At 40.9% G+C, this 19,631-nt stretch overlaps 1 protein-coding gene across 2 annotated transcripts in view; it reads left to right on the forward strand.

Annotated features, from left to right (window-relative positions):
* The first annotated feature begins 243 nt into the window (after nucleotides 1-243).
* TRIM44 (TRIM family member 44) overlaps nucleotides 244-19,631 on the forward strand; it is a 108,695-nt gene continuing 89,307 nt past the window's right edge. For both annotated transcript variants that reach the window (XM_045808499.2, XM_045808500.2), the window contains exon 1: nucleotides 244-1,231. In XM_045808499.2, the coding sequence (XP_045664455.2) occupies nucleotides 563-1,231 (669 nt within the window). In that variant the 5' untranslated portion in view covers nucleotides 244-562. The remainder of the gene's footprint in view (nucleotides 1,232-19,631) is intronic.

Raw genomic sequence — 19,631 nt, forward strand, 5'->3', positions numbered from 1 at the left:
ACCTCCAGGACCGTGGGAGGCGGAGCCCGACTCTCGCCTCGGGAGCGAGTGGGAGACCTCCTCCATCCTCCCCCTCCTTCCGGGGCTGCCGAGTGCCCCCTTCCCCTCCCCACTCCCCCCCGGGGAACGCGGAAAAGGGCCCTTGTCACTTTAAATGACTCAGGAAGTGAAAGGAGGCCGCTGACAGGGAAAGGGAAAGCGGAACCGGGGCGGCGGGGCAAGCGGCTCGGCGATCTCGCCCGGGGCAGCGCGAAGCAGGGCGGCGCGCGTCGCGGGGGCCGACGGGGGCGCGGGGCCGCCGCGCCGGAAGTGCCCGCGCCGCCGGAGGAAGCGCAGCGGGCGCCGAGCGGTCGAGCCGGCGGGAAGGCCCCTCGCTCCTCGGCCCGGCAGGGGCTGGCGGGAGCAGGCGGCAGCGGCGCCGCGGCCCCAAGCCTGCCCCGAGACCTGGCGCGGCCAGTGCCCGGGACGGCACCCGGGCGGGAAGGAGGTCGGGAGGAGGCCGCGCGGAGGCCCAGCGGCGAGCTCCGAGACCCAGCGGCCTGGGCCGCGTCACCGCAGCCACATGGCCTCCGGAGTGGGCGCGGCCTTCGAGGAGCTGCCGCACGACGGCACGTGTGACGAGTGCGAGCCCGACGAGGCTCCGGGGGCCGAGGAAGTGTGCCGAGAGTGCGCCTTCTGCTACTGCCACCGCCACGCCGAGGCGCACAGGCAGAAGTTTCCCAGCCACCACCTGGCCCAGTATGTCCACGGCGCCGCCCAGGCCTGGACCTCCGGAACCCCGGCGCAGGGCGACGTCAAGGAAGAAGCCGAGGCCAAGGTGGAGAATGAGCGGGACCTAGAGAGCGAGGTGGGGGAGGAGAGCGAGTCCGAGGAAGACAGTGAATCCGAAGAAGAGAGCGAGACGGAGGAAGAGAGTGAGGATGAGAGCGATGAAGAGAGTGAAGAGGACAGTGAGGAAGAAATGGAGGATGAGCAAGAGAGTGAAGCAGAGGAAGACAACCAGGAAGGAGAATCTGAGGCTGAGGGAGAAACGGAGGCAGAAAGTGAATTTGACCCAGAAATAGAAATGGAAGCAGAGAGAGTGGCCAAGAGGAAGTGTCCGGACCATGGGCTCGATTTGAGCACCTATTGTCAGGAAGATAAGCAGCTCATCTGTGTCCTGTGCCCTGTCATTGGGACTCACCAGGGCCACCAGCTCTCCACCCTAGACGAAGCCTTCGAAGAACTAAGAGTAAGTATTGTGTATGCAGAGCATAGGCCTAGAGGTCAGGACGCCTGTGTTGCAACTCAGGTGGCCTAGTTGTGGCCACAATCTCTTTCACCATGACCTTAAGAAGTTAGTCTGCTCAACTTATTGAGGGCAGTGCTTATAAACTCTTTTTGGTTGAACTCCTTTGAGAATCAGTTGAAAGTTCTGGACTCTGACCCGAGGGAAATACATATACACACAAAGCCTAGTGTACGATAACTGGAAAATTGCAAACCTCTGGTCTTTGGGTCACAGTTAAAGCATTCCTTGGGAGCTTTGACCCCATGTAAACCAATTCCCACAGCATCACCATTGTTGAGATTGGTGCCTTGACTTGGTAAGGCAGTCTCTTTGCCTACTTGAGAATATGGGAAACCATGCTTCAGCCAGGTGAACCCAAGCAGATGGTTCCTCTGTAGTGCAGAGCCCCCCTGAAGTGGTGGTTTCCGTATTAAGGTCATATGTGCCCCCAGTTTCTTTTAGGCTCTTCATGTGTGATAATTGTTTGGGAAGGAGGACGAGAGGTTGGAGACAAACTTGGAATGGGAGTTCCTGTGTCCTCCGTCTTTAGCAGGAGGGCAGGACCTTTATCTATCTTGGACCTTGCTGATTCCCTAGAACAGTGTTTGGAAAGTCATAGACATTAATGAATATTTTTTGAAAGACCGAATTTGTAAATGATTTGCCTTTTATTTATATTGTGGATGTTTATAGTCAGAGAAATTGCTGGAGTTAACCAGGGAGGAAAGTTTGAGCAGAGTGACCAGTTCATTAGTGAATGTTGTCATATTATGACGACTTTTGTTTCCCTAAGCAACTTTGCAATTCCTGGCACTGGGATAACAAATACTTTGTTACTGAAAATCTCCTGTGTTGAGATTTTCCCTTTATTTAATTGTAAAATGCACAAAGTGTATAAAACCATATGCACAGTCTAACCAAAAATTATAAGGCAAATTCTGATGTAACCTCTACCCAGATTAAGACATAGAATATTAATAGCAATATTGAAGACCTGTGCCCTTTCCAATTATAACCAGTTCCCTTCCACATCGGTAACCATTTTCTGGACTTCTGTGGTGATATTTCTGTGTTTATCTTTATACTTTTACCGCATATGTATGCATTCCTAAACTTACTTAAGCTTGACACAGTTGATGTCATATTGTGCATTCTTTTGGGTTTTGCTTCATTTTTTCAGCCTTGTGTTTGTGAAATTCATCCAGTGGGTAGCTGTGGTTTGTTCATTTTCATTGTTGTGTGGAATTCCATTTTATGACTATGCCACAAGTTACCTATTCTATCAGTGATGAACATTTGATTTCCAGATTCTGAGGTTTCTGCCTATTATAAACAATGTTGGTGTAGACATTCTTGTTCATGTCTCCTGGTGAACATCTACATATATTTAAATGGAATGTAAACTTGGGAGTGAGATTGTTGGGACACAGACTGCACATATCTTAAATAGCACCACATGTTGCCAACTATTTTCCAAAGTGGTTGTACCAGTTTGCATTGCCATGAAGAGTGTATGAGAGTTCCTGTTGTTCTGTTTCATCACCAGCACTTGCTATTAGAGAATTTAAAATTTTTGTCTATTTTGTAGATATGTATGGTTTCTTCTTGTGGTTTAAATTTGCATCCCTCTAGTTACTGAGGACTTTGTGTATTTTTTGTATCTCTTCTTTTGTGAAGTGCCCCATTCAGGGTTTTTTGTTCATTTTTCTATTAGGTTGTCTGTCTTTTTCGCATTAATTTATAGAAGTTTATTCCGACTTCTTTTTTGTTTCTATGGGTTGCAAATATCTTCTAGTCTGTTTTTTTAAATTGTGCCTGGAGTAGAAGCTCTTCATTTTAATGTAGTAGAATTTATCAATAATTGCTTTTATTGTTAGTGCTTTTATTGTCTTGTTCCACTTAGTATTGATTTTCCCATAGTGGAAGTGGGGGCTCAATTTCTTTTTTTCCTCATGTAGGTAGCCAGTTGCTCTAGCAGCATTTATTGAAAAGCCTGTCTTTCCTACATGGATCTGCTGTGCCACCTGTCCATATGCCTGTGAATGTGTTTCTTGGGTCTTCTATTCTGTACCATTGATCTGTTAGTGTATCTCTGTGTGAAAAACATGTTTTCTTAGTTACCATAGCTTCGTAATGTGTCTTTCTTAATATCTGGTAGAGCAAGTCCTTCCACTTTGTTCTTTTAGAAGAGTGTCTCAGCCAGTCTTGGCCTTTTATGTTTCTTAGAAGCATACTATAAAGTTGTATTAAGAAAGCCTGCAGAACGTTTTTTGTATTGTATTCGGTTTATAAACCAATATATAGAGAATTAATACCATTCCAAGATAACGTTTCATATATTTAGGTCTAAATTGCCTCATGATGAAGTTTTCCTGAAAGATCTTGTATATCATTTTGAAATTTATTCCTGGGTACTTAAAATCTTATAGTATCGTAAAAAAAAGATTAAAAATTTTTGTTTTTTAATGTTTGTATATAGGAATATGGTTAACCTTTATATATTTATTTTTGTGTTAAGATGTCTGCTAAATTCTCATAAATATTCTAATCATTAACGTCTACATACATGACCATATTATCTGCAGAGAGGGACAGTTTTTCTTTCCAATCCTTATATGTGTTGTTTTTTTTCTTGCCTTACTACTTTAGATAGGACCTCTAATGTTGAATAGAAGTGATAGTGGGTATTCTGGCCTTGTTTTAATTGATAAATAATTTATAACGTTTTACACATAAGTGTGATAGTAGTTTGTTTTTTTTCACAGACATATTTCATCAGATTAGGAAAATTCCCTTTTAATCCTAGCTTAAGAGTTTTTCTTAATATTGAGTGGCTACTGAATTTTGTCAAGTGGTTTTCCTGCATCTATTGGAGTGTTCATTTGATTTTACTCTTTTACTAGGTTAATTTGGTGAATTATGTTAATTGATTTTTTAAATTTAAAAATCAGTATTATGTTCACATGTCTCAAAAGTCTCTAGTTCACCTTTGTCCTTTTCACCTGGTTTCTTCCCCAACAACTATTGGTAACCACTTTTATTAGTTTCTTGCTCATCTTTCAAATATTTCTTCTTATATTTGTGCACAAAAACACAGGGGTGTGCATATATATGGTCTTATTTCCATCCCTTCATGTCATTATATTTTACAATTAAAGCAGCTTTGCATTTCTGGGATAAATGCAACTTGGTTATAGTGAAGTATCTTCATGTTTTTAAATTTGGTTTATTGATAATTTATGTAGGATGTTTTTCCATTTATATTTACGGGAGAAATTACCTTTAAATTTTCTTCTTTGTACTGCCCTTATGATCTTTTCCTATCAAGGTTATGTTGGCTTCATAGTAGGAGTCACAGTGTATTGCTTCTCACATAGTTTCTCTGTTTTAATGCTCGGGAAGTGTTTGTATAAGATTGGTATGTTTCTTCCTAGAATGATTGGTAGAACTGACCATGGAAGCTGTCTGGACCTAAAAAGAGAAAGAGAGAGAATTTTGTTACTTTATTTTCTATGGTATTTTTGATTATGAATTCAGTTTCTTTAATGGTTATAGGTCTGTTCAAGTTATCTATTTTTCCTTAGGTCAGTTTTGGTAAGTTACATTTTCCCAGAAGTTTGTCCATTTTGTTTAACTTTTCAAATGTACTAGCATAAATTTGTGAATCATATGCTCTTACTATCTTTCTTCATACTATTGCTGTCCTCTTTATTCCTGTAAGAACTGTAAGTATGTTAGTCATAATCTCTCTTTGATAATTCAGTATGTGAAGACTGTAGATCTCCTCTGCTGTTGTTTTTGATTGTATTTATCATGTTTCTTTATTTCCTTTTGTGTTACATTTGCACAACTCTTCATTGCCTTTGAAAAATTATTTGTGGGGATTTCCCAAGCCTTGGCATGAAGCTGTATTCTTCGAAAGAGGATAGCATTTGCTTGTGCTAAGGCCTGAGAGTACAATTTGTTTAGAACCCCCTTAAGTTAAACGAATTGCTTGAGATTCTTGGACCAAATTTTCAGAAGGTACCTGCCCAGGTTTACAACTTGTTAAAGACTTCATTTTCATCCAGTCCTGCAGTTCCCCACCTCCTTCTGTTCAGCTCCAAGGCAACACTCCCACAGTCCCCTTCAGAGGGTGCGATAGTGGCAAGTTTAGTTTGTCTTTACTCAAGATTTTACTCTAGCTGGAGTGAGAGCATCCCAAGTCTATGTGGAAAGGGTCTCTTCTAAATGTCTCACTCTGGGGGCACCTGTCTGGTTCATTTGGTAGAGCGTCTGACTTTTGATCTTAAGGTTGTGAGTTTGAGCTGTACATTGGGTGTAGACATTACTTAAAAAACAAACAAATTAAAAAAAAATGTCTCACTCTGAGCATCCCATCAGCTTTGCTTTCTCTTACCTTCTCTTCTACCTCACTTTGCACCCCCTATCAAATGCACTCCAGTTTCTCCAATCTCCAATTTCTTGCAGATCAATAAATGTTCTCAGACCAAGAGCTGCTTCCTGTACTCTTCTTTTTTTAAAAAAATATTTTATTTACTTATTTTAAGAAAGAGTGTGCACAAGGGAGAGAGCACAAGCAGTGGGAGCAGCAGAGGGACAGGGAGAAGCAGACTCCCCACTGAGCAGGGAGTCTAATGTGGGGCTTGATCTCAGGACCCTGAGATCATGACCTGAGCTGCAGGTAGCCACTCAACCCACTGAGCCACCCAGGCACCCCTCCCATACTCTTCTTATGTTAACATTGGAACAGTATTGCTAACTAACCTGTGGACATTATTAGAATTTCACCAGTTTTTCCTCTAATGACTTTTGTATCAGGATCCTGTGGTCACATTACATTTTTTTTGGCTTTTGATGACCTTGGTAGTTTGGAGGAGTGCTAGTCAGGTGTTGTGTAGGATTTCTCTTAGTTTGGATTTGTCTGATGTTTTTCTCATGGTGAAACTGGAATTAATGGTGTTTGGGGCGATATAAATTCTCTTTTTTTGCTTTGCTTTTTTTAATTTAGCTGTATGTCTTGGAAATCACTCCACAGATATGACTATTTATTTATTTATCTATCTTTTTTTAACAGCTACAAATACTCCATTGTATGTCATTTGTTAAATTCCTAATTTATGATACTGTGTTTTTCAACTCTAGAATGCTTATTTGGTTATTTTTTAAAGCTCTATTTCTTTGAATCTTTTGGGGTCTGAATTTAAGTCACATTTTCATATTCTTCTCATGTCTCATAATTTTTCATCCAATACTAGACATTGTGTTTAAAAGAACTGTAGACACTGGAGTAGAATTTTCTTTTCTCTCCCTCAGAAAGGGTGTGCCATTTACTCTATTAGGCAGCTAGCATGAGGGGCTGATTATTTTGATCCAGTAAAGATTTGAGCTTGATCAGAGCTTCATTGCTGCTTTAATTAGTTTCATTTCACTCTGGTTCCAAATGTTTTGAGGCCAGTGTACATTTGCTTATTGGAAGAGAGTAAGGCTCTTGGAATATTAAAAGTAGCACAGCATGATGATGGTGAGGGAACAGGGTCTCTGTTACACCGCATTCATTCAGCAAGTATTTATGGAGTATTGGTCAAGGGCAGGAGCTTCTAAGCATTGGGGATATAGCAGCAGAATGGAAAAAGTCCCTAATTCTATTGGAGTTTACATTGTATTAGAAGGAAACAGAGAAAAACAAATTAGCAAATAAACATGTAGTAAGTGTTATGAAGAAAAAATGAAACAGGCAGGATTAAAGAGGGACAAAGTATCCCAGCTCTGCCACTTGCTTTTTGACATTGGGCAAGCTATGTAACAGTTTGGCCTTATTTCCATATCTCTAAAATGGGTATAAAGTTATGAAATAAAACAGGATTTTCATGTGAATAAAATGGTTTAGTTCATGAGAAGATACTTTAACAATGTTAAACACATTGTAAGTTCTCAGTAAATGATAGCTGCTGTTTTTATTATTAATATGAGGAGTCTGGTTAAACATACATGTTTTGATAGCTTCGTGCCTAACCAGGCTGTGAGTGGCTGGTATTGGTGGAGGAAGGCCAAATTCTTGCCAAGGGTTGCTGACACTTAACTGTAAAGCAAACTTCAGAAGGCAGAGAACCAAGGTGACTGTATGGCAAGAGGGACCTGAAGCCGAGGCCAAAAGAATTAAGGTGAACACTTTGAAGGGACAAGATTAACACTTAGTCCTTGGAGCGACTTTGAAAGTCCTGCCTCTCCTCCTCTGCTGTACTTATTTCCTCTTCACTCCAGAGGATTCTGTCTCCAAAGGATTTTGTGGGTCCAAATTTGAATTGAACGTGTGTTCCCGCTGTATCATAGAAATATAGTTACACAGCCCAAATTATGATGTAACCAGATATGCAGGTTTCTCTTACCATAATTTCTGGCTCTGAAAATGGGTCATTGGGTCTGACAAAGGAACTTGATCTGGCTTATGGACTTATTCATATGAAAATTCTTATATTGTCAAGGGGATTTGCATTCATAGCTATGTTAATTAATCATTTTTGTTGAACAATAAAAGTGCAATTAGATGTTCTCAGAACTCTAGACCAGTAGCTTAAAAAATTGAACATAACCTACAGTAGGGGAAGTGTATTTTACATTGTTACCTTGTTTACACACACACAAATACACTTTTAAATAACTCACATTGAATACTGTATGCCTTACCAGATATGATGTTTACTGTTTTTCTGTTCTGTTAAAAAAAAATGTGGATTCTCACACTAAATTGATTATATTGCACTTTAGTGGGTGTGTCCTGTGATTTGAAAAGTACGTGTCTAGCACACTGTGGAGTTCTTAACATGGCTTTATTATGGACAGATCCAAAGGGTTTGAAGCCACACCCCTTGCGCTCAAGTGTGCCCTTAAGATGGGTATTTGGGGAGAAGATTTAAGTGACATTGGGAACAACTGCAGAGAAGAGCTGGTGAGGGAGCACTAATAGCAGGATGGTTAGAAGGATATAGGCATATGCTCAGAACAGCTGTGGCTCTAGGGGGGGCTGGAGATGGAGGTATGTCAGTGCTGTCTCCCATAATGGTCCATGACTCTGGCTCTTTAGTCAGCTCATAAGAAGCAGCTCTGGTAGGGAGGCAGGAAGGTTGAAGATCTGCCAAACACGTACCTATTTATATTATTCTTAATTATCCGAAAGGTTTGAGTTATCTTTTAATAAAACCGTGAGGCACTGGCTACAGAATATTTCAGTGTCTTATTTATTTGTTTAGAATAAGACAAACGAAGACTAAGGTAAAGGGAATGACTTCCTATCAGTTGGAGCAGCCCCACATGGTTCTATGGAAAATTTATGAGAGAGGCCTGCAGTTCTGGGATTGCGCATCTGCGTCTCCCCTTCAAAATGTACTTACTTAACCTGTAATAAGTCTTGGAGTTCATACAGTGAAGAGGACGGAAAGGGCCCTATCTTTCATGGAGTTTACCCTCTAGCTGGGGAGAAAGAGAGGTAATTTGGGATGATAGTATGTACTATGAAATCAGCAAGTTACAGTAGTGAAGGAGTGAGTGGCATGATAGCACAGGGTTACATTTTGATGAGGTAGTCATGGAAAGCATCTCTGAGCATATGACATTTGGGCAGAGAACTGAATTTATGAGATCTAGCAAAGATCTAGGAAAACCCTTCTTTTGTGTTACCAATTGAATACTACTCGTGCAAAATTCAGTGATTCGTAGCAGAGATGATTGCTTTGGTTCCTACAACTTTTCATAAAGGGATAGTTGGCTCTTGGAGTGAGAAGAAGAATTTAATTCTAGTAGTTGTAATGTTCTGTTAGCACAGGTGAAAATACTACCCTGTAGAGGGAGTATGAGCTTGTGGGGAGGGCCTGGAAGGCTTCTGCAGGGTTAAACTCAGGGGAAAAGCTGTCTCATTGTGTCCTGTTAAAGCACAGACTCTTTGTATAATCTTCATTATTAAAATAATAAAATTAAGAAAAAGCCTGGGAGAAGAGTGGTTAAGGTAGAAAGAATAGTGAATGCAAAGGTTTTAAGGTAGAGGTGAACTCGGGATATTGGAAGGACAACCAAAAGGTCATTATGAAGTAGAAGGGAGTGAAAGAAGAGTAGGAGGTGAGTTCCTCAAAGTAAACAGTGTATATCTCATCGTAGTGCTACATTTCTGAATCATCTGTGGAGGGTGATTCTTTAAAAAATACCTGTGATTGGCCCCATCCCTGCCAGTAAATCCAAATCTCCGGGATTTGTCAGGTATTTTGTAGGATGTCCTTTTGTTGGGATTCATCTTGTGTTCCTAGCATGATTAGACTGGAGTTAGTGGTTTTGGAGAGGAAGACCACAGAGTTAAGGGTGCATGCTAACAATATGACTTACCTTGGTTGGTGTCTGGGAGCCAGAATGGATTAATAGCTGGCACTTATTATATACTACTTATGTGCTAGGCACTGTTCTAAGCTCTTTATACATATTAATTTGATACTCATAACAATCCTAGAGGTCCATTTTATTTATTGATTCTATTTATTTGAGAGAGAGAGTACATGCGCAAGCACGAGCAGGAGGGGCAAAGGGAGAGGGAGAGAGGATCTCAAGCAGACTCTGCACTGAGCGCAGAGCCAATGCAGGGCTCAGTTTTACTATCATGACTTGAGCCGAAACCAAGAGTTGGACGCTTAACCAACTGCGCCACTAAGGTGCCCTGGGGTACATTTTATTATTATCTCTATTTTACAGAGGAAGGAAACTGAGGCATAGGGAGAAATGTCCAAGCTTTTCCTTCTCTCTCTCCCAGGAATCCAGTGCCGCCTTTTTCTCTTTCCTGACCTCTCGATCAGAATAGAATGGGTTAATGGGCATTATACGCTGTTTAATTATTGCTTTTCAGGGTAAGGTTGCTGATGCAGTAGTCTTATTATTCTTCAACCCCTCTGAGAATAAAGAACTGTGTGCCTGTGACACCAGCTTTTCTTGACTGCAGCCCATAATAAGGATGTCCTGTCTATTCACTGGTGTACCCACCCACGTCTTCCTCTCCCAAGACTGAGAAGCCAGAGGTGGGTCTGTGTCAGTGCTCAGTGTGTCTTCTGCTTGAACTTACAGTTCATTCTGAGATGACCAGCTCAGTTTCATATTCCTGTCCCAGTTGGTTCTTTTAATATCCAGAGCCACAGTCTAAACTTGTGTGGCAGGAAGGAGCACAGATGCTCATGGACCTCTCAGAAGAGGGGGCAAAGATGAGAATGGGGTAGGAAACACAGATCTCTGGCCCTGGTGGACTTAAATCCTTTGTATATGTGTTTTGTTTTTGTTTTGGGAGTTTGTTTTGTATGTGTATTTGTGTGTTTATCAGTGTCACAGGGATCAAGCCAACATGGCATCAGTGAAACAAATATTAATATTGATGTCCTTTTCAGATGTCCAAAATGAATGAAGAATTAAAAAACCAAAATCCTTCAAATATGCTAAAGGCTCAATCCATAATGTAGGCCAGATAACCATATTCTCGTTGAACATTTAATTATATAATAAATTCACTTCAGATGTGTTTAGCTACTTTTTGATCAGGTAGCAAACTAATCTGCTTTTAACTTCAATAGAGTATTAGAGAAAACATTCATTTTAATGTGTACAAGCTATAGCATATAGTTAGCATTGAAGACTGGTATTTTAAGCGATCTTATTTATCTGAATAATTTTTGAGCATTTATGGTGTGCTGTATGATGAATATTGAGAATAAAGAAAAGTTTTTAACATTAGGAAGCTTATAGTTTAATAGGAAAGATAGTCTTTTCAGGTGCTTATTTGTGTGTAAATAGAGGAGAGGTACAAACAGTATGCTATGGGGGCTCAGAGAAAAGAGAAATTAATTTCAGCTGAAAACATGGAATCAGGAAAGATTTCTTGGCAGGAATGGTATTCAAGATGGACAGGATGGATAGGATTTTACTAGGTAAATACAGACTAGACTATTAGGTAGCTCTCCTGTGTTCCCATAGCAACAGGCTATACACATCACTGTAGCATTAATTACAGTATACTCTATCAATGTTATTTCTTTCCATGTCCTATGTGGGTTATAAACTCTTCTAGGGCTACTACTATAAGTTATTTATCTTTGTGTTCCCAGTACCTAGCACAGTGCCTGTTGAGTAGTAGATGTACATGGAATATTCGGTGAATATATGATATGAAATATCTCATCTAGTTCTAGGGTGTTGATGAACTGAAAGAGACAGTATTGCATAATGATTTAGTGTTTCAGTGTTTACATTAGTTCAGCTGCATCTAATATAATGAAATAATTTGGAAAAATCCAAAATAATAACAACTCAAGAGAGATATTTATTTCTCTCTGTGTAAACGAAGTGTGGACGTAAGCAGTCTAGGCTGGTGTGGAGGAACTGTGGTGTTATTAGGAATCTAGGCTCTTTCTAGCTCTGCTCTGCCACCCTGGGGTGGGGTTCTTGCCGTGAACCAAGCTGACTGCTGGAGTTGAGCTAGCACATGCAGGTTCCAGGGTAGCAGGCACAGGAAAGTGAGGAAGGGCACACCCCTCCAGAAGCTGCACACGTTGCTGTTTATGTTTCATTGGCTAGAATTCAATCCTGTGGCCTTTTCTAGTTGCAATGGAGGCTAGGAAACAGTCTTTTCTTCAGGCTACAGTGTAGTGTGTCAGCTAAAAACTGGGGTCTGTTACTAAGGAAAAATGGGAGAATGATTATGAAAGACCAAGTAGTCTTGGATTAGTAGGCTTTGCAATCTATGAATTTGCATATTTATTAGCTGCATCATGTTGGATAATTCACTCAGCCTCTCTGCGTCTTGGTTTCCTCATCTGTCACATCGGTATAATAATTGCTTCTCTTTATTGAGTTATAGTGAGGAACAAAGATCATACATGTAAAGAGCTTAACATAGTGCTTGGAAGATAATAAGCCCTCAGCCATTGGTGGCTCATTCTTATTACCATTATAAAGCCATCTAAGGTTCTATTCTGAGTTCAATTCCAAACCAGTTAGTCTGGCAGCTGCAGAAGTTCTGGACATCAAGTTTTTTTGGGTGAAAAGTGTTCAGCCCCCTCTCCTTCTGCTCCTTCTGCCTGCTTTATTCTGGTGGGTAGATAGGCTGGTGAAAAACTTGTCTTCGAGAAGAGGCTCCTGTATGTTTCAGTGTCCTGCTGGTGCTTTATGCACTAGCTAACCAAAACACAGCTGGTAGGTCTAATTTTAGGTTCACAAGTCTTACTGGTTGTCCTCTTTAAATTCTGTTTTACATTCTGAACTGTGGGAAATTTTTATAGAAGCAGAGGGGAGGCAGGGGCAATACACTCTTTATTTTCTGGTTAGGAAATAGCCTCCATTTTCTTTCCAGTAGGCAGTCATGGGAGAGATATTATAGGCACCCCTCTGTTCTCCTGTCTGTCCTTTGGGTCGATGTGAACCTGGTGGGGTGTAACCTGTGTTGAGTTGTAGACTCTGACTTCGTGTGCCTGAAGAATGAAAATACTAATCTTCAGCAGAGGTTATAAAACTAAGACAGTCCAGAAACTCTTTCTGCTGTTGAATTTTGAGGCTCTTTCCAGAGATGAGAATACAGTAATAATAGTTATTGAGTGATTTTAGGTGAGGTGCTTTTCATTCATTGTTTCAGTTGATCTCAGTACAACTCCCACAATAAGCGATGTTACTATGATTCTCATTTTACGGATGAGGAAACTGATACTCAAAGAGGTTGAGCTTTGTGGAAGGTCACCTAGCTAGTAAGTAGAAGGACTAGGGTTTGAACCCAGGTCGATGCCACAGTACATGTTCTTTCCACCACCCCATGTTGCCTCTGCTCCCCCATTTTAATTATTCCCACATACATCTAAACTTTAAAGTTGTGCCAACACAGTCTTCTAATGTCTACCTTCTGTATGAAAGTGTTTAATAGGTACTTTCTGGATATTCTCAAACTGTTCTCTCTTCTATCTGAAGCTTTCTTCCTAGGTATTTTACAAAGTATTTTGATTAATAACAGATTGTTTTGTCATTTTTTTCCTGTTCATCCCTTCTTTATCTCAGTACTTGGTACTTAGTAGTCCCTCAATAATAACAACAACAATGATAACTAAAACTTATTGAGAACTTAGTATGTGCCAGGTTCTGTACTATAAGCTTCCTACATATTATCTCATCTAATTTTTACCACAATTCTTTGAGGTGGAGTATTTATTAAGATATTTTTATATTGTGTTTGAAGTTAGTAGCATGATGATTTTTTCCTTTGATCTATTCATTCAATCAGAGTATTTGGGTAGGGAATTTAACAGTGAGTAATTCTAAGTCCCTTTTCTCATGGAGCTTATAAGGTATGAGCAAAACAGACATAAGGAAGTTCAACAGTAAATTATATTTCAAATGACGATAAGATAAATACTAGGAATAACAAACTAGGGGAAGGAGGAGGAGAGCGACTGGGATGGGGGAAAGAGGGGGAGGCTATTTAAGGATGTGAGGAAGGAGTTGTTTGAGGTGGTGACTTGGGTAGAGTTAGAGCCAGTGATGGGAAGATCTGGGGGCATAGTGGCCCAGGTGGAGGGAAGAGCATGTGAAGAGGCTCTGAGGTGCTTGCTGGGGGATAAAAAGGATGGCTGGAGAATAACTGAGTAAGGGTAGGGGATGAGGGAGTAGTAGCTGACGTCAGATTACCAAGTAGGTCGTGATGAGGACTTTGGATTTTATTCTGAGGAGCCATAGACTATTTAAGCAAGGGAGTGAGTGATGTGACTTCCATTCTTAGAACTTCACTCTGGTGTCTGTGTGGAGATGGATGGTAGGGTAGCAAGAACGCGAACAGTGCTGTTGCTTGGCCAGAGGAGTAGGACAGATGGTGAAGAGTAGTTGGAGGGGGCACGTGTTTTAGAGTTAGCTTTAGAAAGACCTGGTGATGGGTTTCTCAGAACCAAAAATGATTTTGGTAGTTGCCTGACGTAGGAGTGGACTTGGAGCTGGAAAATCAAGTAGTGTCGGTAAAGAATTTTTGTACACGGCATGGTGATAAAAAAAATTCAGTTTCATTTCGTTTTGACAAGGCCTTAGCTTTCTGATTTGGTTCCTTAGGAGGACTTGTTGTATATTCTATCTTTTGGTCCTTTTCCACTGTTTTCCCCCAAAAAAACCTTTTTGTAAAAATAACAGAAAATTGGGTTGATCTTTTTTTTTTTTTTTTGTAAAGCATGTTACCAACACAAGGAAATAAACCAAAACAGCCAGCCAGTATTCTTTCTGAACTCAGCGTCTTCTGATTTTTTTGTAATACAGAATTCAATATCTAGGAGCCAGTTTAGGATGTTTAAGTGATTAACATTTACAGTTCTAAAGACAAATTACTGTTCTTTTGGTGCCCAGCTGGTTATTGGCATTAGGTTAGACTAACTCCCATAAAACTACAGAGATTCTTCTTGTCAAGAGACAAAAGTCAGGAGATACTTCTTCTGATGCCGCTTTCACCTACCATAATCCACCTTTGTTTCTGCCCCTCACACATTTTCAGAGGACGTTTACATGAAAATGAGCTCTATTACTTTTTTGTTTGGGGGGTAAATGGGTGGACATGTGTTTATGAGGTGTCCTCATCCCCTTTGAAGAGAGACATCCCAGGTTTTTGGTGTTCACATACAAGGACCCTTAGAGGTAGAAAACCTTCAGTGTTGCTTCCAGGGATAACAACTTCAGATGTCTTCAGGGACCAGAAAGGTAACGTAAATTCGAGAAGCAAATGTGAGAAGCAAACCAGGGTAATAACCATGGCAGACTGGAGAGAGCTTGCCTGGTGTAAAGCAGATAGCTGCGGCTTAGCTTCAGCCAGCTGCTGCCATGTGGGAACGAGAGCCCAGTACAATCAGATCTTTCAGATTTTCAAAAGAAGCTAGAAATCTTTATTGTTAGGTCGTATCTCCTGATTTTTAAATGCTGGCAACTAATTTAAAATTCCCAGTGTGCTGTGTGGGATAACACTGTAAAAGTCCCCCCAAAAAATGTTCTGTTGGCTGCAGGCTACACATTTGTGGATTGCGATTTGGTCCATTTTCTTTCTTCACAGATTAAGAAATAGAAATCCAAAGATATAAAATGACTTTTCTAGGCTCACGTAGGTAGTGGCAGAAGTAGGAATAGAACATGGGTCTTTTTTCTTTGTGTGAGGTTGTCTTAACATGGAAAGTTAAACTTTTTTGGTACTCTGAGGAAAGCTAATGTCTCTTTCCCTAGAAAAGTGCATGTACATTCCAAGTTTTGTGTACAGTTTTAGGGGTTTTAAACTCCCGAAATCTGTACATAAACACCAGGTGAAGAACCCTCTCGTACCTGCTGGTTCATATGTTTGCGGTGTAAAGGGAACAGCGCCCCAGTATTTATTTTAGCAACCCACGTAGAGAGGCACTGAAGAAGCCGTAGGTCTGTCCTCCCGTCCTCAGTCCCATCTTTACGTATTCTAAATCTTAATTAGACAGTAGGCCTACCGTTAGCTAGTCTAAGACCCTTCCTACTACTGTCTGTAATACCAGTTCCTCCAATCGTTTCTTTCAGGTCTTTTACATACACATATAGCACTCATGGAGAGTAATAGTTTTTTTTTTTTTAATAGATGATATTTATAGTATGTATCCTTTTGCAGATTTTTTTAAAAAAATCATTATGTCTTGCCTTTATCCAGGCGTATAACAGATCTACCTCATTTTTATTTGCTATATTATATTCCACATTCTGTTAATTCCAAAGCTTATTTAGCCCCCTACTGTTGATGGATGTTTAGAGTGTTTCCAGTTTGTTCAGTACTACAAACAGTGCTACCATAAATATTTCTGTGCAAGTCTCCTTGACACATGAGCTAGATTTTCTTATGGGGATAAAGAGAGAAGTGGACTGGAGGGGTATGTGATTTCAAAGTAGCTTCATCATTTTTATATCAGCAACATATGAAAGTTTCTCCAAAGCCCCTCATCACTTGATATCAGATCAGAACTTTTTTTTCAATATGATGGATAGGAAATACCTTAATTGCTAGTAAATCTGAGCATCTTCTACATCTTTTCGTATGTATGTTAGCCATTCTGTATTTCTATTATGTTCATAGCCTTTGGATTTCTTTTGGGCTTATTTGACTTTTTCTTACTTGTAAGAATCCCTTTTGTATTTTCTTATGTATTGTTGACACCAACCTCTTCTGTTGTATATATTATAAATCTTTTTCATTTGGATCAGTCTGATCCTGGTTTTGCTGCTAACTGACTAGCTTTGTGATTTGGGGGGCATCGTTTCACTTCCACAGAACCATTTTTGACCATTGTAAAATGAGAATACACCACCTCTTAGTTACTGTGTAATTGTGAAATGCCAATGACAGAGTGTATGAGCCCTGTGGTTTTTATTTTTATTTTTTTTAAAGATTTATTTATTTGTTTATTAGAGAGAGAGACAGCCAGCGAGAGAGGGAACACAAGCAGGGGGAGCAGGAGAGGAAGAAGCAGGCTCATAGTGGAGGAGCCTGATGTGGGGCTCGATCCCGGAACGCAAGGATCACGCCCTGAGCCGAAGGCAGATGCTTAACGACTGCGCCACCCAGGCGCCCCATGATTTGTAGCTTCCTCATTTGATTTCCACAAGCCATTTTCTCAGCTGTAAAGTGTGAATACACTAGTTTTCAGGTTTATCGTGAAATGCCAGTGAAAGAGCATATAAAAGTGCCTTGGAGAATAAAGAACAAGTTCAAGTGTAGGGCATTTTGTCCTTCCTTTGGCTTTGTTGTGACTCATCCTTAGGAGGTGGCTTTTGTAAAGCCTGCTGCATCTTCACAGAGTCATCAGACTCCGAGAGGTGGGTGTCACAACATACCACTTATTTCTTTTTATTCTGCACTCTTTCAGGGCAGGAAAGAGGTGTGTAAACAAGATATGTTCACATTGCACTCCTGTGTTCTTCGAAGGTATTGGGTGGGATCTAGGTGGAGAGGAGTGATATCAGGAGACTCTTACTTCGCCACCTGTAGTGCTGGCTGCAAGGGCTGACACAGTAGACTCTGGACATTTTTGGAACCAAATGTCTATAAGGTTAGAATTAGCCTGTGCTTTGTTACTGTCGTGGTCTACCTCTCAATTAGAGCACAGGTTTCAGAGGCAATTGCTGTATTCTACCACAATAGGGAAGTATGAGGGTAGAATTTCCGATCCTGGTTACCTTTTGACTGATGACTGCCCTTTGCAAACAGAAATTCACTAAAACATAACCACCCTTTGCTCTGGGGACATTCAGATACCACCTTAGACCCAGATAACCCTGTGCACCTCCCCTATGCTGCATGCTTTAGAGGGCCCTTCCTTTATAGGACCATGCCCATCCCCTTCTTGACTACTCTCCGAGTACCCAGGACCCAAGAATTACCTGACAAAATGTCTTGAACCTGCCTTCGAGGCCTGCAGAGCCTCTTTCTGAGTCTGTCCTCCCAAAGGTGGATCAAGCCATTAGACTCTACCCCTGATGTGTGTGTTACTAGGTCCCAGATGTGGCCAAGGGTGACTGCTTAGTACACGCAGAGCTTGGGTGTACTAGCTTGAACCTCTGTATACAAGGCTTCTTGCGGTGCAGAAAGTGTGTGGGGAAAGAAAGGAGGTGAACCTGGGGCCAGAGTCTTCCACTTCTACTTCTGCTTCAGCCCTGCAGCCGTTGGAGGCAGGTCGGCCCAGTGGAGCCTCTCTGACCATCTGCTTATTTGATGGGAAAAAAAAAAAAAAAAAAGCCATTGAGGAATGTTTTCTTCACCACCCATTTAGAAACTGAGTATAGCTGACTCAATATAGACCCCAGTGAATCTTTGGGAATAATTCTTAAAGCAGGGGGAGGGATTGGAATGGGTGAATATCCTGAAGGGAGAATATCAGTGCATCTTCCTCTGTCTCTCCCCTGGGTAGGCAGTGCTGCTGATGCTTGGTGAAAAGGAGGAAGGATTCTGCTGACACACTGTATTTTTATGAAAGAAGGCTAAGGGTTCCCTTATCTCTCCACACAAGGCACATCTGCCTGCAAACGTGCTGTCTGCTTCTGAGGGATGCCGTCGTCGTTCTGTTTCTTTTCTGAATGTTTTAAGGCACAGTTTTGGTGCATTCCTTTCTGTTCTCTAGAGCCAGGGGGGAAGTCATAATATATCAGGGCTCTTGCTGAAGAGCTTAAAATGGGCGCTGACAGCTGGGATGTGGGGGAAGAGAGCTTTCCAGGGACAAGTGACCTGCTTGTTCAGCCAATGAGAAGCAGGTTACAGGAATGATATCACCAGACAGGCTTTATTGTCTGATCATCTCATAAAAGCAGGATTGTGTCTGGCAACTTAACCCTTTTTTAGGTACTTCAGGTCTCACCCACTGTCTGGTATGTGACCTCCGGATTCTTTTTCCCAGCTGTCTGCTGTGAGATCACAGAGATTAAAGATTTAAATTGGTGATGAAATTTGGAGAGTTGTAAACCATCATTTTAAAACTACAAATTATTAAAATTTAGAACCCCAGCTAGAATGGGAATGTCAACTATGCTGTGTTTGGAGAGCATATCTAAATCAGATATCCATCTAGTCATGTTACACCAGGCTTTTGCTGGATAGACTTGGGAGAGAATGGGAGTTAGAGGGAAAGCAAGACTGAGCCTTTGGTCTATTTTAATCTACGTAAAAGGGTCTTAGTAAGAATTTCCTGTTTTAGAGGAATTGGAGTTGATTCTGCAAATTTGGAAAATATTACTGATTCTGAGACCAATTTTGAGTAACAGATATTTGTGGTGTTTTTTACATTGTAGCTCCTGATTATCCCTTCCCCCATAAAAAAATGGCAGTCGTTTGCTTCTTCGTGCTTCCTTTTCATCACTGGTAAGATGCAGGTGATGATCCTACCTGATCCCACATAGGAGTTGAGATAAGAAAATAAACTAATTTATGTGATTTTTGGAGTATGCTACACACATGTATTAAAATTAGGTCATTCACGTCTTCTGCATTTTCATTCATTTGTTCAGCAGACTTTTTCAAACCCTTCTTGATGCTGGGCACAGATACAGAGATAGAAGCTGTAGTTCTTACCCTTAAGGAGTTTAAAACATTGTGAGGCAGACAGACAATAATAAAAATGTCTCATGACTCTGTTGCATTTACCATGTTCCAGGCCCTTTTCTGAGCATCTTAACATATATTAGTTCATTTAATTTTGCTATAACACTGTGAAGTAAGTGCTGTCATTAGCTTCATATTACAGGTAAAGAAATAGAAGCATAGAGAGGCTAAGTGACTTGCCTAAAGTCACACAGTTAGTGGTAGAGTCGGGACTTGAATCCAGGCTGCGTG

Source organism: Ursus americanus, chromosome 24 (genome assembly GCF_024610735.1).
Source record: "Ursus americanus isolate L20-20 chromosome 24, mUrsAme1.1.p, whole genome shotgun sequence".
Taxonomy (NCBI): Eukaryota; Metazoa; Chordata; class Mammalia; order Carnivora; family Ursidae; genus Ursus; species Ursus americanus.